The sequence below is a fragment of the Mesoplodon densirostris genome, chromosome 12 (genome assembly GCF_025265405.1).
Source record: "Mesoplodon densirostris isolate mMesDen1 chromosome 12, mMesDen1 primary haplotype, whole genome shotgun sequence".
NCBI classification, from domain to species: domain Eukaryota; kingdom Metazoa; phylum Chordata; class Mammalia; order Artiodactyla; family Ziphiidae; genus Mesoplodon; species Mesoplodon densirostris.
Window position 1 is genome coordinate 21523482 of NC_082672.1, and position 16950 is coordinate 21540431.

General features: G+C 37.8%; 1 protein-coding gene across 1 annotated transcript in view; it reads right to left on the reverse strand.

The window, feature by feature from the left end:
- Window positions 1–16460, reverse strand: part of ZC2HC1B (zinc finger C2HC-type containing 1B) — a 32825-nt gene extending 16365 nt beyond the window's left edge. The window contains 5 exon segments of the mRNA XM_060115358.1: window positions 4178–4316; window positions 5073–5124; window positions 5126–5187; window positions 7485–7546; window positions 16433–16460. Coding sequence (XP_059971341.1) covers window positions 4178–4316; window positions 5073–5124; window positions 5126–5187; window positions 7485–7546; window positions 16433–16460 — 343 coding nt within the window.
- Window positions 16461–16950: the final 490 nt, after the last annotated feature.

Here is a 16950-nt window from a genome sequence, read left to right on the forward strand (position 1 = left end):
CCATGGCGCACTGGCCCAGTTGCTCCACCGCACGTGGGATCTTCCCGGACCAGGGCTTGAACCCGTGTCCCCTGCATTGGCAGGTGGATTCTTAACCACTGCGCCACCAGGGAAGCCCTTTTTCTAACTTTTTAAAGAGGAAGTTTAAGGCAATTGATTTAAACCTTTTTTCTTTTCTAATATAAGCATTTAAAGCTATAAACTTCCCTCTAAGCACTGCTTTAGCTGAATCCCACAAACTCTGATATGTTTCCATTACCATTCAGTTCAAAATATTTTCTAATTTTTCTTGTTCTTTCTTCTTAGATCCATGAGGTATTTAGAAATGATTTATTTCCAAATATTCAGGAGTTTTCTAGATATATTTTCACCATTAATTTCTAATTTAATTCTGTTGTGGTCAAATAACATAGTCTGTATGATTTCAGTCCTTTTAGATTAAGACCTACTTTGTGGTCCTGCACATGGCCTATCTTGGTTGAACGTTACATGTGTACTTGATAACAATTGTATTCTGCTGTTGCTGTGTATCACACTATAGCTATAGATGTCAATTGGGTCAAAATCTTACAAGCATTTCAGACTGATAGGTCTTCTTGATGAATATATCTTTTTAATTATTATCTCTGTTAATAATACTTGCCCTGAAGTTTACTTTTCCTGATATTAGTATATTAGTATTAGCTACTCCAGTTTTATGATTATTATTTGAATGCATATCTATCTTTTCCTGTGCTTTTAACATGTCAATCTACAATTGTTCAGACATTGCTGGTATTTATTTCTCTTTTTATCCAGAGGAAAAGCACAAATCTTAAGTGTATGGCTCCGTGAAATCTCACAAACTGTGCACCCCCATGAAAACAACCCAGATCAAGACAGAGTTCCCACCAATCCCCCTTGAGTTGCCTCCTAGTTGTCCCCACCACTCCAAGTAAAATGACCTCCTGACTTCTAATCTCAGAGACTGAAACCTGAAGTTTCTAAAAAATTGAGTTTCTGATATTTATAAATAAGGAAGTCTACATTTCTGCCATCCTTTGAGAAATCAGACCCAGCAACCTTGGGTGTGCGTTCCTTTGAGGCAGCTGTGTGCTGAGGCAGGAGCAGCTGTCCCTTAGGGAGGGTGTAGCATCTCTAGGCCCACCTGGCTCACCTCATTTTGTCACCTGCCTGGCTTGCTTATTTGTGTCTTTATATTTAAGGTGTGTTTCTTGTGGAAAGCATAGAATTGGACCTTGCTTTATTATTCGGTTTGACAATCTCTGCATTTTATCCTAAGTGTTTAGGTCATTTATATGCAATTGTCCATATGGTTAGGTTTAAATCTATCATCTTGCTATTTGTTTTTATCCTACCAGGTCTTTGTTCCTTTTTTCCTGTCTTTTTTTTAGAATGAATTTTTTTCCATTTTATCTCCAGTCTATGTATTGTCTTATTAGCTATACATCAATATTTTTGAATGTTTACTCTAGGGCTTATTAATAGGGATCTTTATGATATAATATTCTACCTTCAAACAATGCTATACCTATTCATGTATACCATAAGAACCTCTCAACAATATACATTCATTTTCCTCACTCAACCTTATCCTATTATTTTCATACATATCACTTCCAAATGTTAAAATACCCATGTTATTACTTACACTTTAAAAAGTCATTTATAACCCTCAGCTAACATTATACTCAATGGAAAGCAAGACAAGGACGTCTGCTTTCACCAATGCTATTTAACATGGTATTGGAAGTTCTAGCCAGAAGGTTTAGACACAAAAAAGAAATAAAGGCATACAAATAGGAGAGGAATAGGTAAAATTATCTCTGTTCACAAATGACATAATCAAATATGTAGAAAACCCTAAAGATTCCACATCAGAAACCAACTGTTAGAGCTAATAAGCAAAATTCAGCAAAGTTGCAGGACAAAATCAACTCACAAAAATTGCCTGTACGTCTATACACTAACAATCTGAAAAGAAAGTCAACAATTCCATTTACAATAACATCAAAAGAATAAAGTACTTAGAAATAAATTTAACCAAAGAGGCAAAAGACTCATACACTGAAAACTACAAAGCACTGATGAAAGAAAATAAAGAGGACGTAAATGAATGGAAAGACATTCCATGCTCATGGACTGGAAGACAATATTGTTAAGATGACAACTATGCCCAAAGTGATGTACAGATTTAATGCAATCCCTATCAAAACTCAACGGGGGCTTCCCTGGTGGCGCAGTGGTTGAGAATCTGCCTGCTAATGCAGGGGACACGGGTTCGAGCCCTGGTCTGGGAGGATCCCACATGCCGCGGAGCAACTGGGCCCGTGAGCCACAACTACTGAGCCTGCGCGCCTGGACCTGTGCTCCGCAACGAGAGAGGCTGCGACAGTGAGAGGCCCGCGCACGGCGATGAAGAGTGGCCCCCGCTTGCCACAACTAGAGAAAGCCCTCGCACAGAAACGAACACCCGGCACAGCCAAAAATAAATAAATTAATTAAAAAAATAAAAAAACAAAAAAAACTCAACGGCATTTTCAGAAATAGAAAAAAAAACCCATCCTAAAAATTCATATGGAATCTCAAAGTTTCTAAATAGCCAAAATAATCTTAAAAGACTCTCCACTTCTTGATTTCAAAACATACTACAAAGCTATAGTAATCAAAACAGTGTGGTACTTGTATAAGGACAGACATATAGAAAAATGGCATAGAATAAAGAGCCTAGAAATAAGCCTTCACATATGTAGTCAATTGACTTTTGATAAGAGTGCCAAGACCTTTCAATGGGGAAGGCACAGTCTTTTCAACAAAAAGTGCTGAGAAAGGTACCACATGTAAAACTAGATATCCAACTTCCAATGATCTTACTTTATACCACATTCAAAAATTACCTGGATCAAAGATCTAAATATAAGAGCTAAAACTATAAAACTGTTAGAATAAAAAACACAGGGGAAAGACTTCAAGATACTGGAGTATTTGACATCAAAAGCTAGGCAACAAACAAAAAAATAGGTAAACTGGACTTCATCAAATTACTTTTGGGCATCAAAGGTACCATCAAGAGAGTGAAAAGACAGTCCACAGAATGAGAGAAAATATGTGAAAATCCTACACCTGATAAGGGATTCGTGGCATGGATTAATCTAATTAATTAATTAGATTAAGTAATTAATCTAATTAATCTAATCACGCCTCTGGACCTAATTTCTAATTTACAAGAAGACAAGGGACGGAGAAACAAGTTAAATGTTAATGTGACTTAAAAAGCAGACAAATCCAGAACATGAGACATTCTAAAAGATAAGTGGCCTGGCAGGGGTGTTGTGCAGGATTAAAAGGGACTAAAGAGACAACAAAAGACAATGCATGAACCTTGACTTAATCCTGGATTGTGGCTGAGTGGTGAGGAGAGAGCTTCAAAAGACATTCTTAAGATAACTGGGAAAATATGACTTTATATATTTAGTGTGATAATAGTATTGTGGTTATGCAGAAAAACGTACTTAAGAAATGCATGGTGAAATAGTTATGGGTAAAGTGTTATGATGTTTAAAACTTACTTTTAAATATTTATGCCCCCTCACAAAAAAAAAAAGAGATAAAAAAATATGACAATAATGTCCAAATTGTCAAATTTAAGTGGAAGGTATGTGAGTGATCACTGTACTATTCCTTCCTCTTTTCTGTATATTTGAAAATGTTCAAAATAAAAAGCTTAGGGTAAACAAGCTGTGGGCCACCAACTGTACAACTTGAAATGGTTAAAATGGTGATTTTATATTTTATATTTTTATCTCAAAAAATTAAAAGAGCTGTGGGTATTTGATGCTATGGAGCTATTACAGAACTGCTTAAACTGCTCTGCCCAGCTCCGTTCTCATAAGCCAGGATGTGGAGGGCATCCCCTGGAGTTCTGTAATGCCATGACATTGGGTACAGTGGTGCACTCATGTTGAGGTAGAGTTAGAAGGAAGCACAGAATCTTGACACAGAATTGAAAAAAATAGGATAATATAAATTTTATGATAAACTTACTTTTATATAATTTAATTACTGTTGTTAATTTTAGAGTTTATAGGAGGAAGGCATAATGACTAGGCCAAAAATCAAGCATAGCCTCAACTGGTTAAGAGTAAAATGTCAAAAGCAAACCAAACTGGCCACACACCTAGGTTGATGGACGGAGGGGGTGGAGGTGGGAGAGGCCGGCCTTCTTTAATGGCTAGTGTACACTGCTTTGCTGATCGAATCACATTAATGAAGTCTTCATGTTGTTGTCTCCAGTTAGATTTTCTCATGGGTTGAGGCTATAAAAAAATAAAACGTATACTAACCTAGACTATATATCTCACCATTGTAATTTTTTTTAAAGCTAGGATTTGAACTTACAAGAAACAGAACTGTGAAATTTGGAGAAAAAAGAGAATTTGTTTTCCAAAAGTACCAAAAGAGGTTTGGAAAATACAGTAATAAAATTTGCAAGTCAGGGCCTCCCTGGTGGCGCAGTGGGTGAGAGTCCGCCTGCCGATGCAGGGGATACGGGTTCGTGCCCCGGTCTGGGAGGATCCCATATGCCGCGGAGCGGCTGGGCCCGTGAGCCATGGCCGCTGGGCCTGCGCATCCGGAGCCTGTGCTCCGCAGCGGGAGAGGCCACAGCAGTGAGAGGCCCGCATACCGCAAAAAGAAAAAAAAAAAAAAAAAAAATTTGCAAGTCACAACAGTGAGGGAAAACACAAAATAACAATCAGAAAAACAAAGATATTATAAAACTTTAAAGGAAGACTTAAATGTAAGATTAAAAGTGACTGTCTTCCAAGTTAATTGCTGGATTTAATGCTACTCTAATGAAAATATAAACGAGATTTTTTTGCCACATCTGGAAAGTATCTGAAATACATTTGGAAATCTAAGTGAGCATGATTAAAAAGAAAACAGTAAAGGTGGATTATACTTACATGACATTACACTGCATTATCAAGCAAAAATGAAACCAGAGAGCCAGAAAGAGGCTTTAATGTACTGAAGGAGATAATCAAGAACAGCAAGGAAGATATCGATAGTACCTTGGACTGAGAAGCCTTCCACACAGTGGGAATGTCAATGCCCTGTAATCTTTAAGGAATTGAGAGGTTTACGCTTTTTGTTGAACAGTTTTCTACATATTGGTCCATGCCTTTCCTAGAAAAGAAGGAGTGGGGATTAAAATTTTTAACATGTACAATCACAAACTTCGTAATGCCTCAGTGTACTCAAGCAGCCCCTGCTGCAATGACTGGGTTGCACCTTCAGAGCCAAGTTCATTCTCTAACTCTCAAATCACAGCAGAGCAAATCCATCTGGCTCTCTTCACCCATGTTACACATAACGAGATATTGTGTTTGGGCAAGGTCAATAAAAGGCCTCTTCAGCTGAAAAAACTTACTTAAAATTTGGTCTTACATATTTAACTCTATCACTTGGGCTCAATGAATAGTTCCACGCATTAAATAATGTTGAAAAGGCAAACCTTCTAGTTTAAGTTGAAATAAATTATTTCTGATATTCAGCTAGGTACTCACTGAAGCCAAGGAACTTTTCTTATTTCTTCTATTCTGTTTCCTGCCTTTACTGCTCTTAAATTCCAAAAGCAAGTCATCCAGGAATTGAGTCCCAATAACCTTAACACTGTTTTCCCATCACTTTGAAGGAACTCTTTGCATACAGCAAGGGGAAACTTAGCTTCTTACCAGTGGAACCTTCTCAGAAAAACTCTTCTTACCACTCAACATTTCAAAATTGAGTTTAACTGGGTTACTTTTCTACACACAGCAAATCAAACCACTTAACTCCTGAAAAGGAGTGGAGAGGTTTCAAAGAAATATTTGAGAACATCTGCAAGAAACAACTGGGACAACCATACCACGAATGAAAAATACACCAATTCCATTTAAGTTATGAAGACATTTTCCCTTAGTGTGTCCAAACATTTCACATTCATGAAGTCATTTATTTTAGAGCAAATCTAAGCTTATAATATTAAATTTTAAAATATTACAATACTTATAAGACAATCGGCAGAGAAAACTAAGACAAGCGGCAGAGAAAACTACTCCAGGCAGTAGACCTGTAAGTACTTAGCATTTCTGGTACAAAAACCTGGGAGTCAGCACACAGAGCTTTGCCTGTGTACCACTTTTATAAAGTCTGCACTGCACCACTATGGGATTATGCCAGGATCTTTGCCTTCCACTCTTCAGTCCTCTTCCTTGGTGGTCATGTAACTCATAATAGCTATCACTTAACAGTTGCTTTGTCCAGACCCAAAAAATACAGGCTCCATGAGAATCACTGCACCTGGCTACGAACAAGCCATACCACTTTAAACTGAAGGAGAGAGAGAGAGAGAACAGACCACTTGATCAAATGCTCTTTGTAGCCTAGAAATGGGTCAATGAAGTAAAACTCAAGAGGACCCAAGAACACTTGGCATTTACTGATCCCTCTTCAAACAGTACCTTCTAGGTCTCAAATCCATTCTCATGGGGTGCAGTCCTGGGTTAGCAAAGGCAGCTCCCTAGTGGATTGTTGGGCTACAACAGGCCCTGTGAGTTCCCCTTCTAGATCCAGCAAACTCTAGCTAGAACAGATATTTCACTCTTAAATTCCCCCGAGAAACAAAACCTACAACCTCATTTGGTAGTCTTTTGCCCCAAATGTAGTCAGGTTTATAGTCCAAATTCTTTAAGTTCAAAACAAGTCTCTTTGACCTAAATGTCCCAACTAACAGTTCATTATCATCTTAGATTTTTGTTTTAAATCGTTTTTTCTTGGGAACTCCTTCATAATATGGGGGGCCTACTACCTGTTTGTTTCCCTAATTTTGAAATAAATCAAGCTTTTATTCAACTTTATAGGCATCAATCTAGGGACCTGACATGCAGTTAGCTTGAATCTAATTAACAATTAGGTCTTGGAACAAGCCTTACATCCATTTTGTTCAAATTACATAAAACCCCTGAAACTAGAGAGTTCTGTCTTTATACGTGGCAAAGCAGGAAACAGAGGGAGGTTAAAGGACTTGTCAGAATTAGTGACAAATTTGAGGCTAAAAGCCAAGTTTCCAGATGCTCCAAATTCAATGTTCATTCCTCTTGACTAGCTAATTTCCCTGGTGCTTTGGCCTTAAAATTTGAATTTTTGATGCTTATAGAAAAGGCGAAAGAGCCAAAACCTCTCAAGAGACAATCAGCTGTGCCAAGATACTTTCATCTGGCTTCCTTTTAGTAAGAGGACCATGTTTAATAAGTTCCCTTTTGCATGGGGCAGCACTCATCTGCTTAAGTGTCCTCTGGGCCTGCCAGCCACAGGTTATGTACTTTTCTCCCCTTGCTTTCCCTCCACATCTGTCTTTAATCTTTGCCACTGTGGCCTCCTCACTGACTTGACAGTTCATTTAACTCCAATGAAACACATCTACAAAATGTCTTTATGTTTACCAGAACATCTGCTGCAAAGCGTCTTCCACAGACTTCACAGGGAAATAATTCCTGATTGCCATCTGTATAGGATCCAAGAGCACATTATGTTAATTTCACAGAATTGCCTGCCCGAGAAGAAATGATTAACTGGAGGAGACCTCAATAGCTTGATATCCTCACTCTCTTTTCCCCTCTCCAACTACTTCCTTCTATTAGGAAGATCCTTTGTAAAACTCACCCATTTTCTTCTCCTAACCTAGAGTTCTCACTTCACTGAACAGATAAATTCCATATGCTTCAGGCAACTAGAGTATAATTATTTAATATTTAATATATTCTTAAACTAACTGCCTGATAGCTTAGCTTTAGACCTAAGTACAAAGTTGATACCCTAGTATGAAGTCGTAAATAATCCAATGGTAACATCTTTTAAGACTGCTACTAGAATGTAAGGCCATGTATGTGCTAAATGGAGGCATGCTATTTTATCATGGCAAGTATGAAAAGGGTTGCCTAGTCATTGAATTTAAGGTAAACTTTCCTGAGAATGGCTCTCTCTCTCCTGATAAATCTCTTTGTCGGAAAAACTCCTACCTGAGAGGAAGGAAGTAGAAGAGGATGAAACGGACCAAGCAGAATTGGTGGGCTTTGCTCCGAATCAGGAAAGACAGAGCCGTTACAATGGAGAAGCACATGAGGATGATGAACATCATCCCAGGGTGGTGTTTAGTGTAGGATCTCTTTTTGGAGCCCGTGAAGAACATTCACTGCTGACATTTTATACGCAGTAGAGAATGAGTGAAGGCCTACAATCATAATATGCTCACTACTTGCTACTGTTTTTTTAAAAAATATTCAATTATTGTAGTGTTTTCGAAGTTAAATGAAGAATAAACTCAAATTAAAAAAAACAAAAACAAAAACTGACTGACTGTGCCCACTATATCCCAATGCCTCAAAGTACCTGACCCACAGTAAGGTTCTCAATAATTACTTGTTAAATGTATGGGTCAAACAAGAATTGAGTTTCTACCATAGGACCAATCATTCATTCTATAAATAATTAAACACCTGCCATATGTAACTCTGTGGGAATACTGAGAGAAACCATACATGGATCCAGCATAGAAAAGGAAAGTATGCCCATAAATTACTTTAAATGAAGTTAGAAAAGCAAACCATTGTGGAATTCTGAAAAATAAAGAGTTTTGTTTCATATTACTGCCTTTCAGTTCATCTGGAGTTGAGTATATAAGACTTAAAAAGCAGTTTGATCATGCAGAAGATTTTGTATTAGACTAACCATTTGGGCTCTCTTCTACAAACAAGGGGAGCAATCAAGGACACTGAGTAGGAAGAATCTGAACAGAGCTGTGGAAGATTCATGTGACAAAGCTGAGGAGGGATGAATGGATGGTGGTGAGGATGGAAAGTGGGATTATTAGTTAAAAGGCTGAAGATGTAGGCCTGAAATGGAAAGAGGAAATGGGAGAAACTGTGGTCAAAGAATCAATATTGATGACTAGATTTGGGGGGAGTTGGGAGGTGACAGAGAGAAGAACGCTGAGGGACTGAGAAGACAGTAGAACTATGGATAGAAATAAAGAATTCGAAAAGAAGGGCCATCTTGTAAGAAAAATGACCTCAGCTTTGGAAATACTGAGTTTGAGATAGAGTCATCCAGCCAGCAGGATGGAAATGAGGGAGGTCAGGGCTAGAGACACAGATGTAGGCTTTGTTTGGAGAGTGATGTAAAGGCATGATATTGCCAGGGAAGAGGTCATGGAAAGAGAAGTACAGGGATGATCCCCAGGGAACTCCATATTTAAGGGCCAAGAAGATGATGATAAGCCAGAAGGAGAAGCAGGAGAGAACAGGGTCATGGAAACCATGGGAAGACGGTTTGAAAAAGGAAGGCCTGATTAACAGGAATCAGATGGTAGCTCATTACAGACACTGTTGATTTAAATGATTTCTTCTCACATCTGCCAGATGGTATTATATTTGCAACACAGGTCATCCATTACAGCATACGGAAATACCACTCTTCCTCTCTGTTCTTCTGGCCTTCTAACTCTATAAAAACTGGGTCTTAATTTTTTTTTTTTCCAGCAAGGATATCCCACCCCTCCACATACTTACTCATTAATAAAAGCTACTCATCCTAATTACAAAACTGCTACTTTTATCTAAAATACTAATGAAGGATGATTTACTTTTATGACTATTACTGTAACATTTGTAGGGTGATTTCCTGTCCCCCAAACACTTTTCCTATGTAATCTCATTTAACTCCTCACAGCAATCCTATGAGATAGGGTTGATACTTTTTTTTTTTAAACAGGTAAGAAAATGAAGGTTCAAGGTTAGGTGACTTCTTGAGGACAACAGGTAGTAAGTAGTAACACTGAGACTCAAACTTGAGCCTCTGTCTCTAAGAGTATTAAGACTATTTTCTCAGTGATCACCATAAATAGAGAGATACTGTATCACTACTAACCTGCAAAGCAAATGGAAGTCCCTGGAGGATCAATGACCTTTGGTTTAAATCAGTGAGTTTTGAATTCAATGCGTTTGAAATAATGACAGATACAATAAGACTCAATTGAACACCCGAGACAGATGGACCACCACATTCTGAACCACATTCAACTTGGAAGCTTGACAATGAGAAAGAAAGGGAACACGGAGAACCAAGCACAGAGATCAACAGAACCTTAAAAGAATCTTTTGAAACAACCAAGATGCCCTTCAATAGGTGAATGGTTAAACAAGCTGTGCTATATCCATACCCTGGAACACAGCTCAGCAATAGAAAGGAACACTACTGATACATGCCACAACCTGACTCAATCCCATTGCTGAGTGAAAAAAGTTAATCTCAAAAGGTCACATACTGTATGATTCCATTTGTAAGATATTCTCAAAATGACAAGCTTGAGGGGGAAAAGAGATTAGTGACTGCTAAGAGGTAGGCATGGTCAGGGAGGGAGGTGGCTGTGACTATACAGAGGTGGAATGAGGAAGACCTCTGGGTGACGGGACAGTTCGGCATCTTTACTGAGGTGGTGGTTATGCCTGTAATAACATGGTATGGAACTATAAACACTCCTTATACCAATGCAAACTTTCTGGTTTTTACCTTGTACTGTAGTGAAGATGTAACTTGGGGGGAACTGGATAAAGAGTGCAGGAATCTTTCTCTAATATTTTGCAACTTTTCATGAATTATGTCAAAATTACAAGTTTACATATCTAGGGGCTGGCAAATTGTGGCCAGTGGGCCCAATCAGAGGCTGCATGATCTTGTAAATAAAGTTGTAATGGTACACCGCCAGGCCCATTTGTTTGTTTATAAAATATCTACTGTCGTTTTCGTGCTACAACAGCAGAGTTGAGTAGTTGTAACAGAGACCTTATGACCTGCAAAGCCAAAAATTATACTTTCTGGCATTTACAGAAGTAGGTTGCCAATGAGTGAATGAGAATGTAGTAATTAAAAATGATTTGTGGGAGAATAACATGGAAAATTTTAATATGCATTTTTATTCATGTATTTACAAATAAAGACTGGAAGGATATATATACATATATATATATATGGTACACACACACTACACATTTAATATATAGTAATTACCTCTGAGTGGTAAGAAAAAAGGTGACTATTTCTTTAGTTTCCTAAATTTTCAATTTTTCTATAAAGATTATGCATTGTTGTTTAAAAATAAAAGAATGACATTAAAAAAACCCTTTTGATAGAAAAGATTCTAAAACAATGTGTATTAACTTAGCTATTTCTAACTTTACCCTCTCTAACTGGAGTCTCAGTAGACTATTAAAGTGGCTATTGTTTTTATACATTGGTTCATAATCTTAAGACAATTTTTTAAATGAGGAAAGTGATCTGGAAGTGATCAACAGTTTTGTTTAGTATGTTAACAATGAAAAAATAAGCATTACAAAGATCTCAGTTCAAAAATTTTATAAGAAACCTGGAGAGGATTACAGCTGTAATGAAATTGGAAGAAATTCTACTTGAGACTAGACATTCTCTTTCTGAGCTGGAAGTTAAGAATGCTTTGTAGAGATACCTACCAATCCACATTTCCTTATAAAGGCATTACAGAGAAGGAAAAAGGAAGACATTTTCTCATTTAGCTGTCAGTGAGTCAAGAAACTCTTTTTAAGTCCTTTGCAGTCCAGGACATGCAAATATTAGCAATATTGACATCTTCCAGGGCCTTATGGCAAAGGGGGTGGCATACTAGCTGAAACTTATTATCTCAGGAACATGACTTATAAAAAAAAAAGGAACTGAGACTAATGAGTTAGGATGGCAAAGAGAACACTCCATCTTATTTTTGCTTTCCCCCAAAACACTACAGTAAAGGGATGCAGAAACATGGAGGACCAGGAGGACAGGGAGGAAAGAGGACAAGAATAAAAAACTGGAATCTGGAAAGCTGAGGGACCATGGTAGCCAACCTGGAGGACATAAAACTACATCAAAATCCACTTCCCAAGCTGATGGTAGAAAAAACTGAGAGCCATCCAGATTTACACTGCAGAGCCCTTCAAAATCACAGAAACCCCTGGAGCAGCACATACCTCTGACACAGGGACAGGATACGTGAAGAGGAGGAAGAAGAGATTGCTAAAATATGGAGGATCAGGGAGAAAGTTTTCTAAAAAGAAGTGAAGATTCCTAGAACGCCCCCCTTCATCCCACAGCCCCTGGGTGATTGTCTTTCTCCAATTCTAGCAGAAGTCTACTCTCCAGAAAGGATGAGAGGTCGTCTGTGCATGAGTCAACATGAGGCACAGCTGAAGGCATGGGTAGGCAGATACAGATGTATATACACATATACATGGTTGATTCTCATTACTTGTGCTAGTTACATTCCATAAATCCCTGCAAGCACTAAATGAACAAATACTGACTCATTCATTACTCTCAAATAATGCACTATACAAATGGATTTCTATTTCCCTGGGGAAATACAAAGTTACAACATTTTTATCAACCTATCAACACACAACCTTGTTTTATGAATTTGTTTAAAGATACCTTATTTAAATATATAGTTGATTCAATAATATTGAATTCACAGCCAACCACACTATAATGCATGCTTGCATGAAGATTATCTAATAGACATATTTTCTCCATAAGGCATATCACAGCCTTCCTGCACTTAGAAGCATCAGACAGCCCTTCAACACCATGCTTGGGAGCCTTTTAAACAGTGAAATCACCAAGAAAAAGTGCACAATTATGAAAAGCATGGCACGAAGTAGACCATAAAAAGGACACTTGTTTACAGTAGGACAGCTGAAACAAGAAGGCAGAGCATCACCTTGCTCTACCTTAGCTGGGAACATGTGTGTTGGCTGACTCAGCTTTTTAACTGGTATGTGCATATCTGTGAATGGCCATGAAAGCACCATGAATATTGATTTAGGGTTACAAATTTTAGTGAGGAGGTGAATTTGCAAATAGGGATTCCATGATTAATGAGGATTAACTGTATATGTATACACATATATACATACACACACACAAAAGTGTGTGTGTATGTATATAATCTAGTGATTAACCTCATGATCAGTGATGCTGGAAGCAGAGAATATCCCACACCCACCTTCCTCTACTTGGCTCACAGAATTCTCCCTGCCAGACCCTTACTCTCAAGGCAGAATGGAAGCTTCCCTGGGAATATCATCATTCCATGGAGAAAGAGCTAAAGATACTGACATTGGGAAGATTCCCAAACAGCTCACCCAGACCACCCTACAAAAAAAAGCTCAAAATCATCCAATGTTACCCATCCAGAGTTCCTAGTGTTCCCGTCCTGCAATCTTAATCATGAACAAACAGACAGGAATTTCCAAAGATCTGAGGAACATCTCTAGCATGTAAGCCCAAAGTAAACAAGAGAGAAATTTAAAGGAAAATTAAAGCTCTTAGAAATTAAAAACTCAACAGTAGGTTGGCAGATAGAATTAGGGAAATCTCCCAGAAAGTAGAGTGAAATGGCACAGAAATGGAGAGAAACATAAGCAAATTAGGATACTTGTCCAGGAGGTCCTACTCCAAATAATAGGAGTTCAGAAGAGAAAAGGAGAAAATGCAAGGAAGAAAATAAAAATAATTTTAAACTATTTCCAGAAGTGAAAGGACATGAGCCTCCTGTTTGACAGGACACCCACACAAATGAAAATATGTCTAGAACAATAAATATCATTGTAAAATTTCAGAACACTGAAGACAGAGATCCTACTTAGAGGAAAAAAAAAGTAACATACAAAGTATGAGGAGTCAGAATGGCTTCAGATTTACAAATAGTAAAAATGGAAATAAATGGGGAAAAATTCTCTAAACTTCTGAGGGAAAATTATTTACAACCCACAGTTTTATACCCAGCCAAGCTATCAATCAAATATGGGGGTAGAATACATTTCCAGACATGCAAGCTTTCAAAAAGTTTACATCCCATGTACTCTGTCTCAAGAATTACTGGAGGATATACTCCACAACAAGGTGAGTAAAAGATACAGCAAATAGCCATTCCACAGAGGAGGGAGAGAAGGGGATTCCCAGGATAACAGCTGGGCACCAGAACTAGAGAAGCAACCAGTTCAGACTGGAGGAGTGTGACTAAAGACACAGACATGCTGAAGGCTGTCATAACCTAGATATTCACTGCCTTTGTAATCTGAGGATAGCATGTCCTATATATATCTGGCTCTCATTCTGTTCTATACTTGGCTTGCTTGACAAAATCCCAGCGAAGTGCCTTCTCGCCCTTCATACTCTCATGTCTAGATAAGCTGAGGATACTCACTTCACTCCACAGGAAAGTTCTGCACTCATCTCTTCAGAGACAGAGAGAGGTCATAATAAGTATAGAAGCATAAAATATAAAATGAGCATACAATTGCTAAGCCTAGTTTGGCAGGAGATTCAGGATGCTTCAACTATGGTCACTTGTGTTCCCAGGACTCACTCATCACCTGGCTCACTGACATCACCACATGGGGCTCTTGTAAACTCTAAGAGCTGAAGTAGACTCAGAAACTATTCAGCTCATCTTCTCAAGGATGCCTTGATCAAACAGTAGCAATTACTTCCCTCATTGAGCTAGATTTGTGCTTCTCAGTTGCTCAAAACAAGATACTGTGTTTATAGGGATGCCATGCAGGTGATGATTAATATAAAAGTCCAGATAATTCATAAAAGTTACCCAAGGAAAGAAAAAATTGAATAAATTGAGGATTTATTCAAGCCACCTATATAGGTGGCTTCTGTGTTCTATTTCCTTAACTTGAATAAGTTGTTCTACTTCTTATCTTGAATAGCGGGTATGTTTGTTTTATTATACATTCTCCATAAGGCCATTAGAAGTTTTACCTTCTTCTGACCTTTAACTGGAACAAACAAGCTGGATAAAGCATACTAATGTCAGCATACAAGAAGCAACATAAAAGTACTGATAATCTAACAGTAAAGTTACAAGACAGCTAAAGTTCTGTCCTTCACCTGAGGTGATTTGATGACAGCACAACGGAGATGTGGATACATCACTGGTAATAATCACAAATAGTAAGAACTTTTGACACTTAGTTTGACTTGTAAAATAAGTTCTCAAGTATCTGAAAAAGTGACTTTATACCAATCATAGACAGTGCTTAAACAAAATAGGTCCTTAAGATACAGCAGGCAAATTCTTCATGATTTTGCCATCTGTCTGGGATGCCTGAGGTCTTCTTTCTGGCTAACACTGAGGCTAGGTCTTTTTGTTCCAAGTTTAAGCAATTCTTTTCTGAATTAGCTGTCCCAACTATCCATTCATTTTTATATTTCTTAGTGACCATTTACCAAATGCCAGGCTCTGTTCTAGACCCTGGGGATAAAGCAGTAAACAAAAATAACCTGCCCTCAGTTTGTTCTAGTGAGACAAGACTGAAAAACACGATAAAATCAGATGCCAGTAGACGTTAAGGAGAATATAAAGCAGGCAAGGAGCATAAGGAATGCAGAGGAGGGATGTTTGTGCTATTTTTAAATACAGTCAGGGAAAAGTTTATAGGGGAGGTGACAATTGAGCACCATCCCTGAGGATGATTTATTTACAGCCAGAGCACTTCAGGGGGAACAGCAAGTACCAAGATCCTCATTTCAAGTGGTACTTATCACAGTGACTTGGCATTATATTTTGCTGCACACACCCTGCTTCCTCAGACAATGCAGTCCTTGAAGGCAAAAACCCCCTTATTGCTAACATTTAACATGGAGCTTATGTTAAGTTCCCAACCACTGTTTATATGACTGACATCGTTATGAATGTTATGAAATAGTACAAAATATCATGTAAGAACTTTTTTCCAGAATAAAATCAAGATCTTTAAATTTGGAGGATAATCAGTCTAAATCACAATATGCTTCACCAAGACTAGTGGCTTATAGGCACATTCTCTTAATTGCAAAATACATAACGTGTTAATTTAAACCATTTGGGTCAGGTGTGGTGAACTGAAAAGCTCCAAAGATGGAATCTGAAGCGCACCAAGTCAAAGTAACATTCTAGATTCTTTCTGGTTTTAAGAACCTTCACATGAGATGGCTACCAAAATAAATGGTCAACCTCTTTAGGATTTAGTACATTCCTGATACTAACATAAACCATCATCTGGCCCTTTGCTTCTGCAGGTTGGCATTTAAATACACGCTCTCCAGTATTCTACTTCTGTAATGACAAGCTCTTCAGCCAAGTTTTTTTCTATCAGTGTTGGTAGAGTACCTAATGCTATTGTTTTTCACAACTCTTTTAAAAATTCTACAATGATTAGATTTAGAACCGATAACGTACAGAACAAGATAACACCTCCCAGCTGAGGAAAAGCCATAAGCAAATTATAGATGAAGACACTTTCTAATAACTTAGATATCAAATGCAGCTCACCTGTTAAGAATGGTTCTGCCTCAGCCATTCTGTACCCAACTGAGACCAACAGACCACAGATTTTTTTTTTTTCAGAACAGTCCAGATAATAACATATTAGTCATGGACACATGAACATGGGTCACTAACAACTTGTCTGTTCCAAAAAAGTCACAGTTTACCAAATAATTAACAATTGTGATGTGTCATTGCTTGAACCTTGAAAAAGTTGAGAAGTTAAAAAATCTCATCAAAAAACAGGGAAAATTTTCAACTATGTATTTTAATCAAGTATGAATGGTTCCAAGCATTAAATAATGTTGAAAAGACAAGCTTTCTAGTTTAAACTGAAGTCAATATTTCTGATGTTGAGCCAGGTACTCACTGAAGCCAAGGAAGTTTTCTTGATTGTTTCTTCTATTCTGTTTCCTGTCTTCACTCTTCCTAAATTCCAAAAACAAGTCAGCCGGTAACTGAGTCCCAATAACCTCAATATTGTTTTACCATCCTTTTGAAATAACCCTTTGCATACAGCAAGG